The sequence below is a fragment of the Canis lupus genome, chromosome 13 (genome assembly GCF_048164855.1).
Source record: "Canis lupus baileyi chromosome 13, mCanLup2.hap1, whole genome shotgun sequence".
Classification (NCBI taxonomy): Eukaryota; Metazoa; Chordata; class Mammalia; order Carnivora; family Canidae; genus Canis; species Canis lupus.
Genome location: NC_132850.1, coordinates 24,453,527 through 24,481,384, shown reverse-complemented (window position 1 = coordinate 24,481,384; position 27,858 = coordinate 24,453,527). Strand labels below are relative to the sequence as shown.

Sequence of the window (27,858 nt, the reverse complement as noted above, 5' to 3'; positions counted from 1 at the left end):
AAACACATACAAATAGATCAAATACATTGACCTCGATGGAATACTATGGTTAGTAAAGTAGTGGTCCAGGCAATTATTCATGAGACCTAAGTAGGATCACATCTCCTGAAGCAAAAGAAGAGGGTAAGGAACTTTCTTATGTCTCTGCATGTCTGAAGTAGAGACTCACAAATACTATCAGAGAGAGTTATTCATCTTCCACAAAAAAAAAACCCAAATTCTAACAGATACACAGTGTTCATTATTGATTTTCTACACCTGTATAGACCTAAGCTAAAGGCATTGAACTTGCCCCTACTAGAAACAAAAACTAATGAATATATGGTGATTTGTGCCTTCTTTTACTTTTTCTTTTAATCTTTACCAAAACTCTACAGAGTCAACATGGAGAGATTATGAAAGAGCAAATTTTCAATTGGGGAGCTCAAAGTACAAGTCTAGAAGCAGGCTATAAAATGTTTGGTACTGGGGATACATCAGAAAACAAAACGACAAAAAGCCCAATTTCCTAGACCTCACAACCTAAGATTTGTGCTGAAATAGGTACACTTACGGCTTTTAGACTCATGAATCAAGCCGCTCAAATACATATTCATAATAAAGTAGATTGTTAAAAGAACTACATTAGTGACCAGCGGATTTGTGTGTTCCTTTCATCCTCAATTATTGAATGAGGTTTGATATTTCGTGCAAATCCAGGGAACAGACTCTGCTGTTTATTACGCACAGTGTAACTTTTTTTCTGTTGTTTGGCTTAGGGGATGAGAATGATGATCATCAGCCAGAAGCTTGCTTCCTCCTGTCCTTTCCATGCTGCTTAGAGCACTTACCGCATGGAATTCTCACAGCTTGCTTGCTCATTTCTTGTCTCCCGACCTGGACTGGGCCATTGTCCAGGTGTCTCCCCACCTGGACTGGGCCATTGTCCAGGGAAAGGGCCACGTCTCTAATCTTTGTGGGCCAAGCACCTAGCACACTGCTTGCCACCTGGTTCAGGTGGGGTGTAGGTTTCTGGTGTGAGTAAGCGCGTACATACTTTCCTGTTTTCAAAGCAGTTCACATGCACAATATCATCAGGCCCTCACAAAACTCAGATTGTAGGGTAGAATTAGTTCTTCATTTTACAGAATCTCAGTGAAATTGAAGGTTATTAATTCCTTTGTTTGACAGATGAGTAAAGGGGATCGGTGAGAGATCCTGTGATTTCTGAAGAGCACATAGCTAAGACTTGAATTTCAAGATCAGAGTTCTTTCTTAAAAACCAAATGAAATACAGGCATGTTGAACTACTATTTTAAGTAGGTCTTTAGGATCAATGTGGTGTATGGACAGTCATCTTTGAGTTGCTCAAATCACTGGGGAAATCTTTTTTTTTTTTTTTTCCAAATGTAAAACATGGGATGGAAAAGATCTCCAGAAACCACCCATATTGTATCCGGAAGACAATGAAATGGATGATATGCCAATATTTTGCTGTAAAATCGTGTCTGCCTTCAAGGGTGCATTGCTAGCCAAAACCATTTTGCTTTGTCACGGGGAAGGGGCTGGAGGCAGCTCTGCCACTTCCACTCCTGAACCCACAGGCATCACCATTCTGCTTCTCTAAGATTTCTATGTGCTTCTTATTTTCTTGATCAGGGAATGAAAGTCCCTACAGTGGCAGCAGAGTGAAAGCCATCGAATGGAGTGAAGGGGTCACAGGCAGCATTTGAAGGTTCTAGTCACTGACGCCTGACCAATCGACTCTTAAACGACCCTTTTAACGACATCCTGTCCCACAGGACCACAGGCTGCATGAAGGCAGGGCCTGTCCCCAGCTCCCAGGCGGCCTGTGGCCAGGGAGGCAAGCAGCGCTCCTGGCTTCCCGCCTGCCACGCAGGTTAGTCAATCATCAGTGGCCACTCTGGTAACCCTGGGTGCGGATCAACCCGAAAAAGGGCTGCCTCCGTATTTTTCACACCGAGGGACACAAATGTCTCTCTCTCTCTCTCTCTCTCTCTCTCTCTCTGTGGTTTAATTTAAAACCATTTTTAAGAAGTTTGTGCTTAAGGTCCGTTAGGTCCTCGGCCACCCCCTCCTGGAGTGATGGAGCCCTGAGTCAGTTACCGGGCACACCGTTGGGCCGGGCGTTCCAAAGGAACTCGAACACAAAGTAGCTGCCGCTGCTCACGGAACCCCAGCATTTCTGGACCAGAAGCATGTTCTAAGGGGTAGGCTCCTGGCTGGACAATTGCTCTTAATCCGGAAAAAAAAAAATCCATCCTCCTCCTCCCCCCCACCCCGTGCCTCCCCCCTGCACCCCCCCACCTCCCCCGTGCCCCGTCCCTCCGCTCACCCCCCACGCCTCCCCCCGCCCCTCCCCCCGCAACCCCTCCTGTGCCCCCCCGCGCCCCATCCCCCGCCCTCCTCTCGTGCCTCCCCTCCTGTGCCCCATTCCCCGTCCCCCTCACGCCCCCTCCCGTGCGCCCCCTCCCGTGCGCCCCCCTCCCGTGCTCCCATCCCCCGCCCCCTCCTGTGCCCCCCCGCGCCCCATCGCCCCGCCCCCTCCCACGCCCCCTCCTCCGTGCCCCCTCCCCATCCCCCCGCCCCCTCCCGCGCCTCCCCTCCCGCGCCCCATTCCCCGTCCCCCCCGCGCCCCCTCCCCCGCCCCTCCCGGGAGGCGCACGCACTCCCCGCCCATTTCATCTGCGTGCGAAGTTGCAGGGGCGGCCCGCGGGCTGCCCGGTTCGCGCTCGGCGGCCGCGCCAAGTTGCCGGCCAGCCGCCCTCCGCGCTCCGCTACCTGCGCCGCCGCCCCGCCGGGCCCCCCGCCGGCCCCCCCGCGCCGCCCCGCCCCGCCCCCGCCCCCGCCCCCACGGCGCCCCCGCCCCCGCCCCAGTCTCCTCCTCTTTTTCTCACTAGCAGCGGCGGCTGATGCTGAAGCGGAGCGTCGCTTCGGCTCCCGCGGCAGACATGGCGACACTGACAGTGGTCCAGCCGCTCACCCTGGACAGAGGTAAGGCGGCGGCGGCGCGCCCCGCGCCCCGCACCCCGCGCCCCGCGCCCCGCACCCCGCATCCCGCGGCGGCCGGGCGCGCTCCGGCAGGGGCGGCGGGGGCGGGCGCGCAGAGCGGGACACTTTGCCCCCTTCCGCGCCCCCCGCGCCCCCCGCGCCCTCCGTGACCCCCGTGCCCCCCGTACCCCCGGGGCGCCGGCTTGTCCGGGCGGCGCAGGCTCCGGGGGGGGGGCGGGCGGAGACCGCGGCTGCGGGGGGAGCCGGCGGGAGCAAGTTTGTCCGGGCGGCGGGGCCGGGGCGGGGGTGCGCCCGCGGGGGTCCGGGCGGCGGCGGCGGGGAGCGGCTGTCCCGGGAGCCCCCTGCCCGGCGCCCCGGCCTCTCCGTCCCCCAGCCCCGGGGCCGCGGAAGGCGGGCTTGCGGCGCAACTCTTGGCGGAGGCTGGGGTCCCCGGGGCCCGGGTGCCCCCCGGCGCTGCGCCGCCCGCGCCCCCCCCCCCCCCCGAGGCCGCCGCCCGACGCGGGGAGCGCAGCGCTCGGGGGCTCCGGGGGCGCGGGGGGCGCGGGGCGGGAGCGCATCCCGCAGCTGCAGCCCGGCCTCCGGCGCGCTCCGCGGGCCCCGCACTGGCCGGGCCGCCGGACTGCAAGGCGCCCGAGCAGGTTCCGCACGGAGCCCGCAGCCGCCTTCCTTGGGGGGTGAGAGTGCAGAATCTAAAAAAAAAAAAAAAAGAAACAAAAGAAAGAAAAAGAAAGGTAATAGTTGATTGTCTGCTGCCGAATGCTGATGTGCAAGCCTGCAAATTAAGAGCGGTGGTTACAGAGCTCACAAACCCACTGTGCAACCCAGGATTCCAGCCCGGGATCGTCACCGACCCTACAGCAGCGTAAATCCATTGCCGCCACGACCCAAACAGATGGCAAGCCATTAGGAATTATGGATTTCCTACGAATTTCTGTTTTAACGTAACGAGCTCTTATATTGCCCCATTGACTGAATCAGCTTGTACATATATATCCCCAGTAAAACGACTACACTGGGAGAAAGAAAAAAAAAAAGAAAAAAACAAACTCCCAAGAAAATTGCCTTCCCTGAGCAAGCTGATGTATCAGGACTACTAAAAACGTTTTGCTCTTTGGGTTTCTGCCTCAGACCTTAGATTTCCTGACTGGGTGGTGCAGAGGAAGCACAGTCAGACCTAGATCTGCCCTTAAACTTTGTTCTTGTTTGCAGCCAGACTGTACCTGTCCTTTCCCAGTGTGATTGGGTTCACGTAATAAGTAGCTCAAGAGGCAGAATGAGACTGGATGCAACTGAATAAATGAACCAGCAGCTAGCTGCAAGGTCTGTGATTGATGGATGAGGAGTTATTGGCATCATTGCTGTACATGAAGTCAATGCATATACATATTTTCCCCTCTACATTATTAAACTGTGATTAATGAGTTGATGGCATCATTTAAACCAGTGAAAGAAAAGGTTCTGAAAACTGTTCCTACCAAAAAAAAAAAAAAAAAAAAATCTGTATAAAAAGGCAGCTCACCAACACTTATCTGGGTCCTATTCGGGTAGAACTGTGATGCTCACCCCGGATGGCTGGATTAGCATCCTTGGGCACCAGCTTTCCTCTGTGCTCCGCGAGAAATTTGGAGTAGATGCTTCTGACGCTGGGCAGCTTTAACAGTCTATAATTCAACTAGGTGAAATTAGAAGTCAGTTTCTGATCATCTGCTGGCAGTTTTTCCAGATTAGTCCTTCTCCCTGGCTGTTTTGGTGCCTTTTGATGTGCTCAGAGGTCACCCACTGATTTGGCCCCATCAAAGCATTTCTCGCATGCTGTTTCATCTGTCTCCTTATTGAATGGTGCTCCTGGACGGAAGGGACCATTTCTAAATTCACTTTCCTAGTCTCAGTGCCTGCTGTACTTCCTGACTCACAGTAGAAGATAAAAAATTAACGTGAACTAAGGACTGCAGTAATTTAAGCAAAAATTAAAAAGGTAGGGGTTTAGTAGTGAAGCTGAGATACAGTTCATAGACTCATGATGTGTTGGCCCTGGGAAAGATGGCAGGAAGAACACAGGCCAGTGGTTCTTAACCTTTCATTTCCCCCGTGTACTTGACAGATTCCCATCAGTAACCACAGCTCACCGAAGCTGTGATGATTAATAGCCAAGAGGGGCTGGGGCAGGTAGGCAAAGGAGAAGGAAAGATGATGCTGGACAAAGCCTCCCAAAGGCACCTCAGCAAACTTGAACGCATAAATCCATAATTTGATTTTTTTTTTCTTCCTAGCGTCTTTCTTTTCAAGAGAAAAACATTGAAGAAGCAAGAAGTCTTTTCAAGGTTACTCTACTAGTTAGTGGGAAATTTCATGCTAAAATTTAAATCTTCTTGTTTGAGGCCCTTTGGCACCATAAACTGATTTATCTGGAATCTTCAGGGTGAGGGTTTTAAGCAAAGAAATCAAACATGTGGATTGAAATTAAGATTTACTCCTCTCAGAATTCAGAAGATGTTGTGGGAGAGTAAGCAGCTAGAAGTCTGCGCTAGCTTCTTGGATCTTGTTTGGGAAGCAAGTCTTTACCAGGATCAGCCTGAGCGCTGAAAGGATGAACCAAGGGACTTAAGGTTTTCACCGGGCTCTTTTCCATCTGCCAGTAAGACCTCATACTGACCCTGTGTGGGCCTCAGGATGGCTATGGCTGGAGGGGGCTCCTGTTTACTCTGGTCCCCAGTCATTTGGATTCTTCACTTACTGAGTGCCTGGTATAAGCCAGACCCAACTATGGAAGGGTTAATTGGCTAATACAGTGGTGAACTAAACAGACATAATTCAAGTCTCTGTGGCAATTAGAGCCTGTGGCGGGAGAGACATTAAGACACATGCACACACACATATACACAAAAAATTCACTCATTCAACAAATATTCATTGAATGTGCATATAGATATATATATATATACACACACACATCTTATATACTGTATATACTGTTTCTGTGCTGTATCTATAATATTTAATATATAAACTTAAGAAACAGGGTCACCTGAGTGGCTCAGTGGCTGAGCATCTGCCTTTGGCTCAGGTCATGATCCTCTGGTCCTGGGATCAAGTCCTGCATCAGGCTCTCCGTGGGGAGCCTGCTTCTCCCTCTGCCTGTGTTTCTGCTTCTCATGAATAAATGGATAAAATCTCTAAAAAGAATAAAATCTCCTAAGAAAGTTTCTGCTTTTCTGGTCCTTAACAGTGTAGTAGGGGAAACAGATAACAAGTAAGAGATTGATTAATTAATTCAACAAATAAGTATCGAGTGGCAGCCTTATGGAAAGCACTATCTTCAGCTTTGTAGCTAATGAACAAAACAGATAAAGTCTAATGGAGTTTATATGCTAATGAGTGAGACACGGATCACATACCCAGGCAATTGTAAGTACCCGTGAGAAAAAGTAAGCCTGGATCAAGGAGAGTGGCAAGGCCTGCTGTTGTTGATGTGATAGTCAAGAAAGGTCCTCTCTCCTGAATTGATGACATTTGAGAAAAGATCGAAAGGAAATGAGGAAGCAAATTTTGCAGATATCATGACGGGGTGGCGGTGGTGGGGTTGTACTCTAGTAGTGCATCCTGGGAACATAGAGGAAGTCAACGTGAAAATGGGAGCCTAGGGAAGTGTGGTGGAAAGTGAATGTGTGAAGGTGGTGGCCGGGTACCAGATGATGCAATTTATGGTTAGGATTTTAGATTGGTGGAAAGTACGAAGTACAATGAAGACAATAAAAATGACGTAAGGATGGAGAATAATGGGGAAGGACCTACTTAGATTGTGTTGGTCAAGGAAAGCTCCGTGAGGAAAGCAAAATTTAAACTGACTTCTGATGTATTAATACAGTTTTTAGGAACAGCATTCTGGATAAAGGGAAGAATACACATAAAAGCAACCTGTACATCTGCACTTTGGCTACCGTCCCGCTAGTACATCTATAACCAAACAAATGATTGAAAAGAAAAATTACCAAGAAGTAGCAACACTCCAAGTATGCATCCTAGGGTAGAAATTTGGTTTTAAGTATATCAAGAAAATCTATAGATCAGCTTTTCGCTTATTATTGCTAGGCTAAAATATCACATAATTAGATTTTCAAAGGCGTACTGAGCACTGTAATTTACATGTCACTATGCATAAATCTACATGTTGAACCCAAGTGGTCATAATATGAGATACAATCATTTTTAGTCTAATATTTTATATTAGACACTGATGTAGAAAGTAGTACCTGTGATTTACCCTTGTGGCAAAGAGAAGAGACTGATAAAGAGATTAGTGTGGAGTCTTCTCTGCCAGAATTTAAATGTTTGTAGTAATTCTTCCCTACACCAGAGGTTAGTTTGCCCCGATTATAATCTTTAAAACTAGGAATGACTTTCAGCCAAACTCAAAAGAACAAAGCAAGATGCAATCCATGATACTTAACACTTTCATAACAAAGGACATGGGAATACATCACTACAATCAAGGCTTCATGGATTTAGGCACTTTCTTAAATACGGTAGCTCCAGCTCTCCTTCACTTCATGTCTCAAGGTCAGAAAAGATAATACAACAGAATTCTTCAAAATTTCACTTCTTTTTTTAAAAAAAAGCTTCATTTTTTTAAAAAGATTTTTATTTATTTACTTATTCATAGAGACAGAGAGAGAGGGGGGCAGAGACACAGGCAGAGGGAGAAGCAGGCTCCATGCAGAAAGCCTGATGTGGGACTTGATCCAGGGTCTCCAGGATTACGCCCTAGGCTGCAGGCGGCGCTAAATTGCTGCGCCACTGGGGCTGCTCCAAAATTTCACTTCTCTGTACTTACCTCCTCTTTCATCAGAATTCCCTTTAAAAAACAATTTGTTTTGCTTATAAACAAATAATACAAAACCAGGTGTTGGAGAAATATGGGTAAATAAAACAGTTTCTAGGAGCAATTGAAATTGTATCATTTTAAACATTTGAGACTTTATTGATGGCATGATCAATAATTTACAATCTGTATCCGGTGCCTATATAAAATAAAACATTGGCATCAGTCATCTAACTTTTCTGTGAGTTAAATGCAACTTGGATAAGTCTCAAAAGTATAAATGGAAATCTTGATTTCTAAAAAGAGTCATAATCCAAGATATTGATTAAACAAATATTACTGTGTTTTCCCTTTTTTAAAAAATAAAACTTTCAGCCCTTTAAAAATTCTAACATAGAACCAAGAGCTTTCAATTGTGGATTTCAACTTTATGGAAAGAAAAAAAAAAAAACACATGAGCACAAAATTGAATGCAAATGAAAATCCCATGGGTGCCACACTTTTCATGGAATTTGTGATACACTAAATTTTTTCTTTCTTCTCTTTTCACTTTTCAAGGCATGCAGAGCTTATTACTTTATGTATCTCTGAATTCAAGCCTTGGGCAGTCTATAGCTTTTTAATCAACTGTATTCACCAGTTTTTATAAAATCTGTATTTGCCTGAAAATTGCTTTTGCTCAAAGTCCAAAGGGGCTTGCCCCTCCTTTCTCTCCTTGCTATTCTTTTTAACATGAGTAGTGATTGAGGAAGAAGGAAAACAAAAATTAAGTTAGTTCTTCTGTTGTTTCACACATGTATGCTCTGATGGTCATGATGGGGGAGGAAAGAGAAGAAGGGTTGACCATGTCTTATGGCTTTTGTCCTAAAACGTTCTCACGTCGGCAGCCGGATATGTTTTCGTACTCAAACATTAAGTGCTTGCTTGATTTCTCATGTTTTCTGTGTAATTCACTGCACCTTAAAAAAAATATATTTTTATTGAACTTTTTTCCTGACAAATCAATATTTGAGTCTTTTATTCTGCACTATATATTACAGAACATTTTCTAGGAGCCAGAATTATGACATATCCATTGTTTCTTCTTCTTTGATCATGAAAAGTTGCACAAAGACCCAAATTTTAGAAAACTTTTGATTATCAAAAAAGTATTTTGCCTTCAGTGGGAGTTTTATGTACAGTTTTAAAATGGAAAAGAAATCAAGAAATTAATGATAGAGCTTCCAGAAAAAGAAAAATAAATCTGATGTATACTTTCTAGATTGGTATGCTAGCCATTCAAGCCCTGAGATGTATTTGGTGTGCCCTTGTCATTTATGAAATTAATATTTTTGTTATTGGAGTGCTTTCTCAGGGATCACAACTAGGGCCTAACCAGGGCTCGTAAGGAAAAGGAAACATTGAGTATTATCAGATGGGGAGATTTATACTAGGTATTAAGGATGCTATCATTAGGTGCCAAGCTAATTCCTCTTGGAGAGAATTTGTTTTTTAGACTATTAGGCTACAGCCTTCATCAGATCAGAGGGCTGGACTTGTTTGTGTAGAGCTCAGTGCATTGTCTGGCACACAGTTGGCACGCTCTTAATATTTGTTGATTGAATGAATGAAATTGACTTAGCTGGACTACCTATCATGGACACATTTTCAGCACTTAAAAAAAAAGAGCCTTCCAACCTATAATAATATGAGACAGGGGGCTACCTAATTTGATCACTTTGCTGCTGTGTGTATGTGTATGTATAGCAGACTCCTAAAAGTGGCATGTTTTCCAGGGCCAAGAATGGATGTGAAGCGCTGGTGTTGATGTCATGGCCTACTTCCATTGTTCACACCCACCTGCTATTTTAACTTGTTATTTGAACCAAACAAGTTAATCCCAAATACAACTGAAGAGGTTTAAAAAAAAAAAAAAGTTGCGTGTAGCTACATGTACACTTGTGTAGAGGGGTCTAGCAGGATTTCCTACGCGTGTGTGCGCGCACCCCTCCACACACACACAAATAAGCTACACTGCCTCATCCCTTCTATTTTTTTAAACCACAGATGGATTAAAGATAAAGCTGAGTCCTGATAAGCAAGTTAAAATAGATTTAATATGAAATCACTCTGTGTTGGCAAATAGGAACACATTTTAAAAGTCATATTGATTACATCAGTGATTTACTTCTGGGTTAGGTGGTAGACAAGTTGTTTTATGATTGAGTTTTACTAACGTGCTAGCTGAATTTGAAGATTGGTCTAATAAAAAATAAATATGCTCAAAGACTACTCGAAAAAATTATATTAAGACTTATTTTGAAGTTATATTCAGTTGTCTTGAACAGAAAACTATAGCTTCTTCTCTGAACTGATGGCAATTTCCCCTAGAAAAACTATTTAGAATCCAACTAGTTCTGCTGTTTTTGTTTACTTGGCCAGGTGGTGGTAGTTATGATATTTCAGTATAAAATCTGTTTTTTTTGTTTTTTTTTTGTTTTTTGTTTTTTGTTTTTTGTTTTTTTTTTTGCTATCAAAGAATTATCTTTAACCTAAAAAAAGCGAGAATAAAGGGAATCCCAAAATGTCAATATATGTCAAGCTCCCAGTTTAGACTGGGGAGAAAACCATCGAATCCCAGCTGAACCTATTTAATAGTAATAAGAGAACTGGGAAAAATGGTTAAGAGACTCCTGAACGTGATCTTTTGTGGGGAAATTGGAGAAGAGCAGTAATTGCTGATAGACAAATGTCTTCGATTTCAAAAAGCTGAGAAAAGCATTTGAGGAAACTGCAGTTCAGTCTACTTGTTTTTGCTTGGTTCCAGAAAAGTCTAAGGATATTAAGAGAAGAATGGGATAATGGCACTTATAAAAGAAAATGGTGATCCCCCAGAGCCTACATGAGATCACTAAAAATAGATCTCATCAAATTTCAAGTATGGGCTATGGTCATACTATACTCATGACCTCATAACTTTTATAGAAGCCTTGTGGGAATGTAGAACTAGGTGAAGTGGATGATTATACTCTTGGATTTCTAGTGGTCGAAACAATACTCCAAGGCAGTTTGGTTCTCTGTCCTATTCAACGTCATTACCGATACTTTGGATGAGAGTCATAGAAGATTTGTAGAGATGACACAGAAGTAGGAGAAATAGCAAATGATTTAGGAAACCATATCAATATTCTAAAATTATACCTGGCTTTGATGGCAGGTTACAATATCAGAGATCAAATTTAGGGGCAATGAATATAGTCATTCATTCATTCAATCATTCATTTACCAGAAAAAAGGAGCCAGCTCTGGTTATTTACTGCTCTTGGTCATATCACTCAATGAGTACTGCCCCACTAGACTCCACGTAACCACCTCGAAAACCTCAGACAGGCCCTGTCATCATGATTCAGTCCTCGGCTGGAGTTGGGGTGGTTTCAAATGGCAAAGATGCATTCCAGAGTCAGCCTGCCTGGTTTTGAATCTCAGCTTTTCCATTTACTAGCTCTGCAACTTTCAAAGTTACTTATTTTTTCTTATCTGTAAAATGGCAAATGACAAAAATAGCTTTGACTTTATAACATGTTGGCTTTATATGAGCTAATATGTGTGAAGTACTTAGAACAGGTCATCCTAGTAACCACTCAACAATTATAATTACTTTCTCCTTGGGTCCTGAAGGTTTTGTACTCCCACCCTACCCAGGGGGCAGAGACAGATAATACTTCTTGTCTTCGGGCTACACTAAGAGGTAGGGACTGTTTCTTTTGGTGTTCTCTAGAAGCAAGATGCATTTGGAGATGTGGAGATGCCTGGAGGTCAAACCCAAAAGTTTCCTGTATACATACTTCATTAACCAACCCACTATCCCCAAATCACTTCTTTCTTGATGGTTGAATAACACTTTTCCCCCCATAATTCTGTTGGAATACTTAGCACACAAGATTGACTTTTTTTCTTTTACCCTGCTGTCACCCTACCAAAATGAAGTCATTTACATCCATCTTTGTCTAACCATTCCTTATCACAGTGCCTGAAAAATAAGAGCTCAGAAATGTGCTGAAATAAATTACTGATTGGTCTCTACATGTTGCATGTGAAGGGGGTAAGACTAGGTAAGTGAGCAGATGACACAAGATGACAGATATCTATTTGAGAGAAATTGCCTACATTTATTCTGCACAAAATTCAAATGGGTGCCTTCCAGGAATTAAGGAGCATCCTACTACTGGATTACTAGAAATTCACAGGCAAAAGGTGAATGACAGATTGGAAAAGCTACAGAGTGACTTTAAGATTCAATAAAAGTTTAGGACAGGGATAAGAGTTTATGGAGATGTTCATTGTTTTTGTTTTATCCTATTTGTATGTAGATATCAGAAGCGGTTGACTGGGGAAAATGCAACCAAGGGTGACTTTTTTTTTTTTTTTTAACTCCTTTTCAGTGTTTCATAATTGTTAAGCATCACATAATGGGGAGAGGCATATAAATGCCAGTCAGGGGTAAGCGCTCTGGATCCAGATGCCTGGGTTCAAATCCTACCACTTCCTCCCTCTTCCTTGTAAACTTGGCCTGTTGCTACCTTTTCTGTATTTTAGTTTCCACCTGTAAAACTGAAAATAATATGTCTCTACCTCTTGATATTGCTATAAAAATGAACTGGGAAAACGTATGCAAGTGCTCAGAACACTGCCAGGTCCATAGAAGTGCTCAATACTGATTGATTATTCCCCACCTCTTCTCCCCAGGGCACGCATTTTTTTCCCAGTGCAATAAATGAAAGGTATACAAGCTTCAGATTTAGATAGATGGGGATTCGAATTGCAGTTCCGCCACTTACTATCTGTGGAAGCTTAAAATATTACTGATTCTCTCCACATTTTATTTCTTTCATTCTTAATACAGGAATAATGACACTCACTCTGTAGGGTGATACATTCCTTTTATTCTTCTTTCACTTAGCCATTCAAGGAAAAGCGAATGAGTCTACTTTGTGCCTGGTACCAAGTCAAGTCAAGAGCTAGAGGTAGAGCTTGCAGTCTAGGGAAAATAGGCATTGAGCAGATAACTTGTGATAAGATAGTTTAAGCATTTCTTACAGCTGTAGCTCACACGCTGAGCACTCACTACATCACACTGCATTACATTACACGTACTACTGTTCAGACAGGTGTTGTGCTTAGATCTTTTCTTATTTCATTGTGATTAGTCCTCAAAACAAGACTTGGAGACAGATGCTATTTGTATTTTGAAGATGTGGGAAATGAGGTATAAAGAGGCTAAATAAAGTGATCGAGGCTCAGGCTAGTTGATTCCTGAGGCCTTTAGCTTAATCACCATGTGACGCTAGAGAGCAAGTACATAGGTCCATAACAGGGTCGGTATCAAGCTTTAAGGAATTTGAACTTGTAGGGGACAAAAGATGCAGAGGTGGGTGCAGAGTCTTCCAAAGACAGACAGACAGGTAGACAGAAGGCATAGCAGAAATGCATGTTGTCCTGGGCAAAAAAGAAATGACTTTGTCCGATGCTTATAAAAGGAATGTGTACCAGTGTTGGTCAGGATTGACCTAAGTGATGTATTTTAAGAGTCTACCACAATTATTGTAAAACAGCAGGTTTTTAATAAATGATTGGGCTTATTATTAATTTCTTAGTACTGAAGAGAGAATCTCCCTAGATAGAATTACAAGAAAATACAAGCAATAACCTATTCCTTCCCGTGCTGTGCTGAAGAACCAGAAGATGAGGACTGTGGCATTCAGATTACCTTCCAGGATCTGTACTGCACAGCCCAAACTTCCTTCTAGACCCAGGATTTTCATAGGCTCTCATAGGGGGCAATAATAGTGCCCCAAAGCTCCTTTCCTTACCGACTTTGCCTCTCAATGGGATTAGTGAGAGGGATTTGGGAATGGGACAGAACTCAAATTTGAGGTGCAAAGAGAAGATTGTGACTTCTTTTTCTCTTCCAAAATTTGGGGCTTTAGGGGCACCCGGGTGCCTCAGCGGTTGAGCATCTGCCTTTAGCTCAGGGCGTGATCCTGGGGTCCTGGGATCAAGTCCCACATCAGGCTCCCCTGCAGGGAGCCTGCTTCTCCCTCTGCCTCTCATGAATAAATAATTTTTTTAAAAAATTAGCTTCAAATGTCTTGAAAATTATAAACACACTCTGCTTACCCATTATTATTAAAATGCATGCATTGCAGTTTTAAGATGGATTTTGGTGGCCCCAAGTAACGCCTTGCTTGTCTAGCGTGAAATGTGGAGGAGATGTTCCACCTAAGTAAAACCTACAGAGAAGTGAAGTTTAGCCCTTTGGGCCCCCAACTTAACTAAATTTTAACCTAAAGGTACAGGATCCGTTCACTTTCTTTCTCTGATATAGGGTATGTTCTCTAGCAAAGAGGATTCTTCTAAAGGAATTGTGGAAGATAAAACAAGGCAGAAAAACGTCATGTGCATTCCTGAAGGAATGATGAGAGACTTATTTGGATGGCCCAAAGGGACATCCTGTGTCACGTCAGCTTCTCAGACCCATCTGAGTCAGTGGAGGTTGAAAGACATATGCCTCTGGATAAATGAAGCATTCTGGATCGTGTAGACACTCATTTCTGATGACACACACCTTCCAAGTATTGCCAGGTTGGCATCCAAGTGATGACTGTGGAATAGCAAAATATTAAGACGGGCACAGGGGCTATGTCTCTCCCCTTCCTGCTTGTATGTTGAAGCCCTAACCCCCAAAATGGTAGTATTTGGACTTTTGGGAGGTAATTAGATTCAAGTGAGGTCATGAGGGTGGAACTCCATGTTGAGATTAATGCCCTAAGCCCTCCCTGCATCCGGGAGGCAGAGGCTGCCAAGCCAGGCTGTGAGTTGAAGGAAAAGTCTGTTGGCACCTCGCTCTTGAACTTCCCAGCCTCTAGAACTGTGAGCCGTAACTGCCTGTTTCTTAAGCCACCCAGTCTGTGGGATTTTGTAACAGCAATCTAAAGTGACTGAGACAAAAAAAATAAAAAAATAAAAAAATTTAAAAAAAATTAAAAAAAATAAAGTGAGACAGTGTGGCAGTCATCACATGATCTTGGCCTCAGCCATTCTCTGGCCTAAGTAGTAGAACAAATTAGCCACAGGCAAGATTTGTTGTACCTAGATACACATTAAGGTATGCCTAATTTCCTGCTCACTTTCATTTTCTCCCCTCTCTGGGTTTAAAAATCTCTGCTTTACATGTACTAACAAGTTTTCAAAGCTTTTCTCCTGCGTTGCTCTCCGTTACTTTCAGAGCTTTTAAAGAAAATACATTTAATTATTATTTTCTTAAAAGTTTCCCTGCAATATTTTCCAAGAGGAGGTTCTTCTGTTTGTGAATTATATGCTTTCCAAATGTAGAGGAGGTCTAACTAATCGATTGTCTTATATTCAAATAATACTTTACTGATCTATATTATTGATGTAGGCCTTGGCTTAGCTTGCTGTTGTCTTCCTTCTGCTGTTTGTGGCAGTAGCCCTAGGGTTGACACTATACAGCTTTAATTTAGCACAGTTGTCCTTCAAACAGCGTACTTCAAATTGCTTTTTCCTATCTTTTATGCTATTGTTGTACCTGTGCTAGAAACGTGTAATTCATTGCTACTAAACCAGGGGTCACGAGCTATAGGCCCCCCTCCCAGCCAAATTCAGCCTATGTGCTAAGGTGGTGTCTTTTACGTTTTTAAATGGGTTAGAAAACTCAAAAGAAGAGTATTTTGACAGATGAAAATTCTATTAAATTGAAATCTCACTGTCCATAAGTAAAGTTTTATTGGAACACAGCCATGATCATTCATTTACATATTATCGATGGCTGTTCTCCAGCTACAAAGGCCTTGAGAGTCCAGGAGCTGGAACAGACCATTTGGTCGGGAAAGCTCACACTATTTGCTGCCTGACTCTTTACAGAAAATGCTTGCTGACCTCTGCTTTTAGAGCATTAAAAAAATAGAGAAAACTTCTTTTCTTCTTAAAAATATTTAATTTATTTATTTAAGAGAGAGAGAGTGCACGTGCAGACGCAAGAGAGCACAAGCAGGGGGAGGGACAGAGGGAGAAGGAGAAGCGGGTTCCATGCTGAGCAGGGAGCCCGATGCTGCACTCGATTCCAGGACCCCAGGGTCATGACCTGAGCTGAAGGCAGATGCTTAACCGACTGAGTCACCAGGTGCCTGGAGAACATGTCTTTTTATATTTGCCTTCAGTTTAACCATCTGAGGGTCTTTACCCTGAGGTTTCAATCTTTCTTGTGTTCCTGTGTCTCAGATGGTGCTCTCTCCTTGCTCTCTGCCTTCCCCCAGGGTAGACTGCTGTTGCTTGTTACTTGATCCTAGCCTGGTTGGGGGGAGGTGGGGCAGGCAAAGGGGTTTTTCTATTGTCCTGGCCCAGCCCCAGTCTCACGAAGGATGAAGGCCCTGTGCCTGATCCCCAGGAGGGGCCTTCCTCAGTGATCCTCCTCTCTTTGGTCTACAGACTAAAAACGCACCTTCATCGCTGGAGTGTCCTTTCTTTCTTTCTTTCTTTCTTTCTTTCTTTCTTTCTTTCTTTCTTTCTTTCTTTCTGACAGTCACACAGAGAGAGGGAGAGAGAGAGAGGCAGAGACACAGGCAGAGGGAGAAGCAGGCTCCATATACCGGGAGCCCGACGTGGGATTCGATCCCGAGTCTCCAGGATGGCGTCCTAGGCCAAAGGCAGGCACCAAACCGCTGCGCCACCCAGGGATCCCCGCTGGAGTGTCTTAGTAGGAGAGTTTCCCACCCCTTCCCTAGTGGTAGAGGATTTCTAATAGTATTGGCATAAGATTCTGGAACTAGGACTGTTTCCTGCCTCCTCCCTCCTCTTTGTGGTAGAGGTTTTTTTTTTTTCTTTTACCTTCTTCCTGTTGTAATTGGGTCTTCACTTGTGGTCCCTCTCTTAATCCATTTTTTCCCATGAGCTCCCAGCAAAAGTTTGTGGAAAAAAAGCCCAAGAGTATTTGCCTGTGCTCATTCCCCTACTCTGCTTGGAGGAGTTTCTATACCTTTTACTACTACTACTGTTTCGTCAGGTTAACTCATTCTGTGTCAGCCATAATTCACACTAACCTAGCTGAGCACGGAATTGTGTTCACAGTTCGGAAGACAGGCTTTGAAAGCATTTTTGCAGCTTAGTTAATTTTCAGTACTGATTTGCACATCTGAGCAACTATTTGGTTAGGCAGACTGTCTTTATGTTGTTATTCATATTTCAAATTAAAATCCAATTTAGAGACTAATTTGAGTGAATCTCTAATATGGCAGACTGAGCTAACACAGAACCTCTCCCATTACAAACATCAAGATGTGCCAGATAAAATCTAACAATTAGAAGAACTATCTATAGCTTAGATCGCAAGTGGGAGAGCATAATCTCCACGTGCCAGAAATGAAAAGGGAAGTGAAGGCTGGAATGACATCTTGGTAGAAGTTGAGGGAGGGAAATGAAAAACATGTCCAGTGGTTCCAGGCTTAGAAATCAGCCCCATGGCTGGGGGCAAAGCAGGAACTGGGTGGGGAGGTGTTAGATGTGCACTATACCCATACCTTAAACTTCATTACTTAGCTTGGATTCTAAATGGATGCCGCAAGAGTTGGTTCAGGAAATGTGCCCCCAAGAAATTTACAAAAATGATTCCTAGGCTAGAACAAACTAGAGGAAGTATATGAAAGACAGTACTCTTAAGAGAGCTCTAGCTACACTGGTTTTCTCATAGAACAGATCATTGCTCCCAAAGGTGTGCTCACAATTGAACATTAGAAACACATGAGAACGAGCTAGACCTTGGACCGACTCAGTATTCACAACCAATCAGTGAGTGAGTGAACCCTGCATTTCCCAAAGAGGGAACAAATTCCGAGAGAAGGTACGTCTGAAAAACGAAAACATTTTGATGCAGAAAAAATGAGAGACTATAAAATCAGCATATTCATAATTATTTTTAAGATGTATTTTGAAAGAATGGAAACTGTAAGGAGATAACCTGACACTGAGAAAGCAATAGGTACATTTGAAAAACATGAAAAAAGAAAGTTTTTTGTTTTTTTCTTTTTTTAGTAAAATGACATTAAATTATATTAAAGTTCTGAAAAATCTGAAAACTTCAATTTATGAGACCATTTTTGTGTATTCACATACAGGAAAAAAAATCACATAGCAACATTTTCACTTTATCTGATGTTACAGGCTTATCTTAGAAATTACTGGGGAACCTGAAAGGAAGCTTTTGTGGCTTAAATATTAAATGAGCCATGAACTGGGGGTGAGGCATATGTTTGGCTTTAATTTTTCTGAGATATTAATCTGGTTATGTCATCCCTGGCATTGAACGCTTTAGCAGCTTCCCATTGTCCAAACTTCTTGTTTTATATGTTCTTAATTTCAATTGAGCATATGCCCAGTATTTACTTGTGTATGACTTTGCCCTTTTACTCCTTATGTCCCAAATGCCGGGAGCATAGTCTGGTACATTGCAGGTGTCTAATAAACAGTGGTTGAATGAACACATAAATTCAAGGTCTTGGCCATGTTGTTTCTTTGTGAGAAAGCTCTTCCCCTTGTCTTCTTTCCTTTTCCTGGCAAACTCCTATTTGTCAGCGTTCAGGTGTCAGATTCTGCAAGAAGTCTTTTCTTGTCCTCTCAGCCTCCTTTATACTTTAGATCCCCATTATATATTTCCACAGCACCTTAGGATGCCCTTTGGTAACAGGACTCAGTCATTCACTCAGCAGGTGGTTTTTGCATTCCTGCTATGTCCCCACCTCTGTTCTAGGCCCTGGGAATGCAATAGTCCCCGCCTCTGTTCTAGGCCCTGGGAATGCAGTAGCAAACACAACAGACCTTCTGAACCCTTGGGAAGTTTATATTCCAGGGTGGTTGGGGTGGAAAGGGCAGGCAAGAAGCAACTGAACTCGTACATACATAGTATTTCACTCAATTTTGAGTAGTGAGGGAAAAAGCATGGTTGGGGGGGGGAACGAGAGAGCCAAGGAAGGGGACATGGCTCATTTACATGGGGAGAGGCAGGGAGGTCCTCACACCTTAGATGGTTGGTTTTTTAAAAAGATTTTCTTTCTTTATTCATGAGAGAGAGAGAGAGAGAGAGAGAGAATCAGAGACACAGGCAGAGCGTGGAGCCCCATGTGGGACTTGATCCCAGGATGCCAGGGTGCCGTCCTGAGCCAGGCGCCACCCCCGAGCCACCCAGGTGCCCTGTACCTTGGATGTTTTTAAAGAGAATCTGTGGGTGAATGAGGCACTGGCCTTGAGGATAAGTAGGGAAGAGTGGACCAGTGGGGGGGAAGGATCAGGGTAAATGCCTTGAGGCGATAACACCCTATAAGTATTGTAGGATGGCAGTGATCCCAGTAAGGTTGGAGCAGAGTCAACAAAGGGAAAGGGTAGTAGGAGATAAGGTCAGAGAGGGACTTTATTCATTTATTTATTTATTCGCTTATTTATTTATTACTTTATTACTTTATTTATTTATTTATTTATGAATAAGTGATGTTTCAGTGACCACCGGGATGGGCTTGGCATGGGGGAACTGGGCAGGCTGCAGCTTCAGCCTTGTGGAAGGTTGAAAGGAGGCCCGCGATGAAGGTGCAGCCCCGGGTCCAGCCTCGAGGTGGCACCGGGCTGCACAGGCCAGTTCAGGGTATGTGCCAGGGGCTGGGGGCTGGGAGCTGGGAGTCCGCCAGTGATCCTGGGGGACCCCAGGGCCAGCCCTCCACAAAGCTGAGGGGCCCAGGAACTCCTTTCCTCAAGACTCCAAGGGGGCTCGTTCCACGTAGAGGTCCCAGTCCCAGGGTCTGGGCGTGGCCGTGACAGTGCCCACCTGCTGGGAGGTGGTCACAGCCTGGGGACGGGGTCCAGCCCCAATGACTCAAGGGAAGGTCATCCAGCATCCAGCCCCTTTCCTCACTGCAGGGCCAGCCAGGAGGGCCTGCACAGCACAGTCCCCACCACCGTGGCTACTGGGGCTGCTGGAGGGCTGCTGGGGGCCGCGCTGGCTGCCTGCTGGAAGAGGGCGAGGAAGTTCTTGTGGACATGAGCCGAGCGCTGCAGGGAGGCCACTGAGCCCACGGACTGGCTGAGGCCGAGGCTGGCTATTTTGAGGGCTTTAGTTTTTTACTCCTAAGATATTAAAGCTGCAGGAAGGATTTTAGTTTGAATAGGCTTTCTGCTATGTTGGCCATGGGGCGTAAAGAGTAGATAGGGAGATTAGTTGGAAAGTGATTAAAAAAACCCAGATCAGACATGATGGTGTTTGAGATCTGGGTAGTGACAGGGAAAGCAGTGTAAGGTGGTCAACTTCCCGGTACATTTGGAACATTTAACAAGCAGGATTTGATGAAAAATTGACTATAGCGTATGAGAGAAACAAGCAGGGATGATGATTAGGCCTCTGGCTTGAGAATCTGGAAACAGTGAGCCTTCAGTTTACTGCCAACCGGGAAGAGTACAGAGGGGCAGAGAGAGGAATATAAATTTGGACGTCTTGAGGTATATTTTGGCCACACAAATGAAGAGTTTGAGTTGGCAGCTGTATATAAAGTTCTGGAGGTCAAGGGAAGAGTCCAAGAGGAGATATAAATAGGGGAATTGTGAACATATAAGATGGCATGTAAGGCACGTGGAGGATGAGAAGATGAAGGTTGTTGACTCAGCTCTGGGCAATTCCAACATTTAAAGGTTGAGAAGATGAGGAAGCACCAGCTAGTGAGGAAAACCAAGAGAGTGGTCATCAGAAGCCAAGTAAATGCCTTTTAAGGAGATTGCAAGGATTTTCTGTGTGAAATGCTAACAGGTGAGGTTAAGATGTCATTTGAGAATTGGACCATGGTGTCCAGCAGTGTGGAGGTCATTGGTGGTTCTGACAACTCATTGAAATAGCAGATGAAAGCTTCATTGGAATAGGTACAACAGGGGGTGGGAACAGATATTTTAGAGACAGAATGTATGAGATTTTGGAGAACTTTTGCTTTCAAAGGTAGCAGAGAAATCATAGAGCAGCTGGAGGAAGATATAATATTCAACATACTTAAAACTCCTGTGTCTATAAGAATGGTAAGAACTATACATTGTGATAACAGCTCTGTTTGTCTTGTTGACTTCCTTTGCCTACTATAATACTTGACCCAAAGCAGAAGCACGGTGAAATATTTCTTGAACAAGTACCATTTCAGTTAAAATTATAACCCCAAATTTGTTATTCAGAAATATTTTCAATTGACATTGCCTTTTCTTTTAAATTGGACAAGAAAAAATGTATTTTGACACTGGTGAAAAAATGAAGCGATCACAGATAATATGATTATTCAACATCTACTCCCCAATTCCCCAACTGACTCAATTATGCAAAGCACCACATACCACCTTTATTTCAGAAAAACCATGCAATGTGACAAATTAATTTGCTAAAAATATTCAGCACAGGTAGCTTTAATTATCTGTAGCAGAGTTTTTCAAATTATGGAGAAAAGAAACTAAATCTATTTTTCTTCAACAAAGTAGAATTTGGTTTAAGTTTGGAGAGTATCAGGAAACCATGAAGTCTTTAAGGAGTATCATAGTTGTGTGTGAAAGGTTGATTCGTTGCCAAGGGCTGGTACACATTTATTTGGTGAAACACTTATTCGATTGGGGGACGATCAGTTGTCCTACCTGACATCTAGGAAACTACTACACAGATGAATGAAGTCGTGAAAGATACGATGAAACACGTAGATTGCAGATAGATGGGGGTGCTTAGCTTTGCTTGATGGATAATCAAGAGTGTTTGAAAATTTTAAGCCAGGAAGTGAAATGATCTGAGCTGTATATTTATTCACTAATAAGAAAATTGGTTGCAAGATTGAAATATATGGAGAAGATCAGTGTTTGACAAACATGACTCTGCAAGATTTTATTGGATGCTCCTTGAGAAAAGTTCCAAGGTAAAATGAATGAGGAAACATCAGCTTTCCAAAATACTGGATTAAACAAATTTAGAGATGTCTCTTTAACGTAGCCCATGACACACGTTGTGAATCTCCATGTCCTGTGGACTAGGCACATCATGAAACAATCTGTTCCAGGAACTCTCTTATTCTTTGGAACAGTTTGACAGTTTTGGTCTGTATTTTCCATGTGATCTGGATGACCAGACCCGAACCTGAGGAGGAATTATGGGAACAGAAGGAAAGGAAGAGATTATAATGGGCATGCCTTATTGATTAATAGGTGCTGAAAACAGGCAAAGGGAAAAGCCAAAAGGAAAAAAACATGTTGGTCCACAAAGCTGATGATTTTAGCTTAGCACATAGTGAGCTTTGAGATGCTGTGGGGACAACCACGTGTAAGTTAGGGTCTTGACCTGGGAAAGTGTTTAAGACTGCAAAAAAGTTTCAGAAACACAGATACCATGTAGAGCCTAGTGCCAGAGAATAATGGGAATGATTAGAGCATGAATTAGGGATATTGAAGAAATAGTAGCTACTGATTTTTAGGGGAGGAAAAATACAGGATAGAGAAAAAGACTACTTTTAGAAAGGATATGGCAACAAGTACTTGAAAGTAAGTACTTTTTTTTTTTTTTTCAGTGTGACTATCATCATTTCCAGTATTCAGACTGAGATATAAAAAGAAAACCAGGGTAAAAAATGTTTTTCTGCTCAGCATATTAATTCACCATGGCAGAAAAGTGTGATGCCTCCTTCAGAAATCCTGCCATACTCAGGATACTTGGGCAATCAGTGTTTTGTGACAAGTCAGGAATTCCTCACTCTTTTAGCTTTGTCATCCTTCCTGTGAGTATTCGTGGTGAGGCATTGTATCCACATCAGGGTTATGGTGTTAGGTTCCCATCTCCTCTCCCTAACATGCTCAGAGGTCTACCTTCTGGGCTTTCTTGAGAACCACCAGTTCTCAAAGAAGTATTTATTCTTAGATCTGTGCTTGTCAGCACTTGCAGGTGCATCATGGAATGTGTAGGAATTTAATGAATGGCTTAAACGCTGACAAGGTGCCATCACCAGAAACAAAACCTTTTTAAAAAAATCCGAAAACTGGGATTAAATAAAATACCACACACTATATCCTTTCTTGTATTAATATCCTTTACATAATTAGGTCTACCTGCATTTATGTTTAGAGGCAAATGGATGTAGCAAAACCTGTGAATACATTTTCAAGGTCAGAATATGGAGTTTGGAAGAAAAATACGGAGCAGACGGTAAGCTCATAGGAAAATTAAGTCAGCCAGCTCTCCCCAGATGGTCACCTTTATACTGTTTTTGTAGCTCATGAATTAGGCACCTGTGTTTTCTTCAACTCACTCCCTGCCATGTGAATTCTTGCATTTGACATTTTAATTGCAAATAAAAACAGCAAATCCTGATTTTTTTTCCTACCAAAAAAAAACCCTGTGTTTTTTTCCTTTTATTTTTTTTCTTGGAATTAAATAACACTTCATATTTGGGGATTCCTAAAATGCTTATTTGAATTTTACAATTCAAATTGTATGATACGTTATGATTATAGAAATGCAAATATAGTGGTTTGACACACATAAAGGATTTCTTCTTGCACTTTTCAGGAGACTGGCTTGAGAAATTTTTAAGATCTGTTCAACTTCAAAATATATTACTTTTTCTCTTAGTATGCATTTTCAAAGTAAATCTATGATTCATGATAAGAATAGCCACATGAATGTGATAGTCACATGTTAAGTACATCACCCACCCCCATACACGAGAAGTATTCCTGCCTTTAAGTAAATAACGATATTCAAGTAAGTAATGTACTTTTCTCATTCTCTGCTTTTTTTTTTTTTTTTAAAGATTTTACTTGTTTATTCATGAGAGACATACAGAGAGAGGCAGAGACACAGGCAGAGGGAGAAGCAGGCTCCATGCAGGGACCCTGATGTGGGACTCGATTCTGGGACTCCAGGATCATGCCCTGCCTTGGCCGAAGGCAGGTGCTAAACCACTGAGCAGGGATCCCCTCTGCTTTCAAACTTCTATGGCATTTGAACTGGCATTCTAGGTTTGAAAATCAGGTAAAGATAGTAAGGCTACCACTATTAGTGCTGAATAAACCAACAAAATAATTTCCTTTCTTTTGCATTGCTTCTATGCATTAAGTGTTAATGTTGAGATGCATGTAAAAGAAAAATGCTTCCTAAGAGATATATATTTTTTCTCTCTCTGTTAGAGATACCTTTGAAAGCCTTGAGAGGTATAGCAGAAAAATAAATGTGTTTAAAGCATTAATAAAATAAGTTGAAGTATTTGTACCTAAGTTAAGGTGCTCAGTGTATGTACAATTAAAGATAAAGTACTACTGCTCAGTAAATCATGGCAGGAGTGGTTCATATTAATACCACTTGTTAAACAATGCCTTTCAAACTACACTTGTTTATGTATGAGTAATTTGTCTTGCAGTGTGTGAAAGAAAAAAATGAGAATTCATGGTCAGATTTAAAGATTAGAATCTTACCTCATTCAAAAGATAAAACAAAGCTAAGCTTATTTTATATAATAAGCTCTCAAATGGAACAAAACCAAATTGTTTACTGTGTATTCAAGACCTTGTTGAGTAAGTCATTTCAAGTTTATTGCATTTGCTTGTTTATTTTGAGTTAATTAGATCCTCGTGACTCATGAACTAGAAAAGGTCTGAGTATAATTTTAAGGACATCTAGTGGTCTATGGGATTAAATTTTTTCATCAGACAAAATATTAAATTATTATTTAATCTAATATGAGTTTGTAGCATCTGTTTTTAACCAATTAAATGTTTGACTTGTGAATTTAAAACTTAACTCCTCATGCTTAGAGTCTACAACCCAACCTCCAACTTCATCCTGAACTTCCTTAAAATTATACTAAAAAGTGTTTCCAGGGCGCCTGGGTGGCAAGTGGTTGAGCATCTGCCTTTGGCTCAGGTCATGATTCTAGGGTCCTGGGATCGAGTTCTGCATCGGGCTCCCCGCAGGGAGCCTGCTTCTCCCTCTGCCTCTCTCTCTCTGCCTTTCTGTCTCTCATGACTAAATAAACAAAATCTCTTTAAAAAAAGTTTCTGATATATTTTCATGTATACAGAGATTGAAAAATAATTATACAGTCTTTTGGACAGAGTGTGTTAAATAGCATTGAGCAATTCAACCCTACCCCCCAAATATTTCCTCTACCTTCTGGACGGGTATTTTCTTTTGGCTCATTTATTTATTCCATAAATATTTAATGAGTACTTGTCATGTTAGAGGCCTTAAGCTAGGCGTGGACATCAAAGGAAAACAAAACGCAATCATGGTTCTTGTTCTTATGATGCTTACAGTCTACAGGAGAGAAGGAGTAGCCAAATAATCATGGAGATAAATGTAAAGTTACAATAATGATAAATACTAGGAAGCAAGGATAGGTGATACTATGAAAGAATGATGGTACATGTGGAGTAGGCACTTAATCTTTGTTGGCTGGATTAATGAAAGAATAACTGAATGGAAGGGATAATGTGGAGACTTGTCTTAGAGAAAGCTTCCCTGAGGAAGGTATGTGTGACCGGGGATCTGAAGCATGAATAGGCATTCATTTGGTAAAGAGTATAGGAAAAAAGATCTAAAACAAAAACAAAAACAAAAACAAGCTTGGTGGCAAGATAGAGAATATGACAGATAAAGAAGAGTGAGCCTGTAATGAAAGTTCAAAATAGAACATGGTGCTATTAGAAGCTAGAGTGGTTGGTCTTTATTTACAGACAACATAATTGTCTATATAGAAAATCCTACAGAATCTACCAAAAAAGCTACTAAAACTAACTTTCTTAAGGTGAGAAAATATAAAGTTAACGTTAAAATATCAATTGTATTTCTAATGAGGAATTAGAAACTAAAATTTTAAAAATAATATTTGTAGGATCAAACATAGTATCATAATCATGAAATACTTAGAATCAAATGTAACAAAATATGTGCAAGAATTATATACAAAAAAACTATAAATTGCTGCTGAAAGAAATTAAAGATTTATGTAAATGGAATGGCATACTATGTTTATGGTATTGGAAGACCCAAATTGTAGAAATGGTAGTTTCTATGTTGCATAGATTTGACGCAATTTGAGTTAAAATGTCAGCAGTCTATTTTTCTTTTAAATAAAAACTGACAAGGTAATTCTAAAAGTTATACGAAAATGCAGAGGATACAGAGTAGCAAAATTGAAAAGCAAGAACAAAGTTGGAGGATTTATACCACTACTTCATTCCAAAACTTACTATTAAGATATAGAAATCAATAAAGTGTGATATTAGTGTAAGTATTGTATATACAGATCAGTGAAATGGAATAGAGCTCAGAAATAGGCTCCCAGCTACATAGCCAATTGATATTCAGTACTTCTGCTGGGAAGCTCGGTGAAGAAAGGCTAGTCCTTTCAATAAATGGTACTACAAAATTGGATACCTATATGCTATAATCAAAAATTAAAATGGGCTATAAATATAAATGTAAGATCTGAAACTACATTATTTAAAAAGAATCTGTAGAAGTAGCCCCTGGGTGGCTCAGTCAGTTAAATGTCTGACTCTTGATTTCTGCTCAGGTTAGCATCTCAGGGTCCTGAGATGGAGCCCCAAGCTGGGCTCCTCACTCAGTGGGGAGTCTGCCTGAGATTCTCTCTCTCCCCCAGCCCTCAGCTCAAATCAGTCAATGAATCAATCATTTAAAAAAATAATTTAAAAAAAGAAAGTATAGAAGAAAGTCTTTAAGACTTTGGATTAATCCAAGATTTCTTATATGAACGGTAAAAAGCATAAGGTATTATAGAAAATAGTGCCAAATTTAAAATTATTGGTTTTCAAGAGAAATCAATTTACTTTAAGAAAATTTTTAAAAAGCCAAGGAAAAAGAAAATATTTGCAAAACATATCTGATAAAGGATTTTTATCTGGAATATGTACAAAGCTCTTAAAACTCAACACTAAAAGAAAATAAATGACCCAATTAAAAAGAAAATAAAATATTTGAATAGACAGTCCACCAAAGAAGATACATAAGTAGCAAGTAAGCATATTAAAAGACGTTCAATACCACTAGTATTTAGGGAAAACCAAATCAAAGCTACACTAAGACTCTTTAGGGTATTTTTTTTTCTTAGAGGCCTCATTTCTGCATATGATTTCTAAAAAAGTAAACTTTACTCTGTATGATTATTGTCTCAATTACAGACCACTATAGAAATGGCTCTTTCCTCAGACAAGGTCTCTTATCTAGGCTCAAGCTGTCAGTCTTCTTTCCCCAGTAATCAGCTTTCATTTGATAATAAACTCTCATCTTCCCCAAATTATCGCTGTCCAAAACCTCAGACAAATCATATTGTGTCTTTGACCTCAGTTTCTTCATATGTAAAATGTAGAGTTTGGAACACAAAGTCCCTTCCAACTCTGTGATAGTACTGTCCTAAAATTGCAATAACTTTTTAATAAAAATCAAGCAAAATTGCCTCCTTCACCTATCGTTGACCTATCTATACTATGAATAGATGCTTGTAGAAACCAAATTTTGGTAAGACATACTCCTTGTACAGTTGTGCATGTTAAATCTTCAGCCTTTATATTGATTCTTTTTTTAACCTTTTCCCCTGAGTCAAATTTTTTACTGTAACTCTCATGACTGATATATTTGAATTTAACTAAAAAAAAATGAACTTTGATATGGTAGATATGTGAGTATTGATTTAGGAAATGTTGGACTCATAATTGGTATACATTTAAGTATACATTAAGCTATTTTTGGCTAAGACTCAAGGACAAAAGCAATTTTGAACAATTTCAGTAACTGTTGGATAGTATAGTGGAAAAAAATCTGCCCTAGGATTCAGAGTATCTTAGTTTTAGTTCTGGCTTTATCACTAACATTTCAGACTACTTAGGTGTACTCAATATCTATCTATCTATCTATCTATCTATCTATCTATCTATCCATCCATCCATCCATCTATTGAGAGAGCATGTGTACG

At 41.8% G+C, this 27,858-nt stretch overlaps 1 protein-coding gene across 2 annotated transcripts in view; it reads left to right on the top strand.

Annotated features, from left to right (window-relative positions):
* Positions 1-1,758: 1,758 nt before the first annotated feature.
* Positions 1,759-27,858, top strand: part of LIN7A (lin-7 homolog A, crumbs cell polarity complex component) — a 127,759-nt gene continuing 101,659 nt past the window's right edge. Inside the window, exons 1-3 of one of the 2 annotated variants that reach the window (XM_072772903.1) lie at positions 1,759-1,879; positions 2,051-2,210; positions 2,904-2,994. In XM_072772903.1, coding sequence (XP_072629004.1) covers positions 2,913-2,994 — 82 coding nt within the window. In that variant the 5' untranslated portion in view covers positions 1,759-1,879; positions 2,051-2,210; positions 2,904-2,912. Of the gene's footprint in view, positions 1,880-2,050; positions 2,211-2,900; positions 2,995-27,858 lie in introns of both variants that reach the window. The other variant, XM_072772902.1, reaches the window with a different exon arrangement.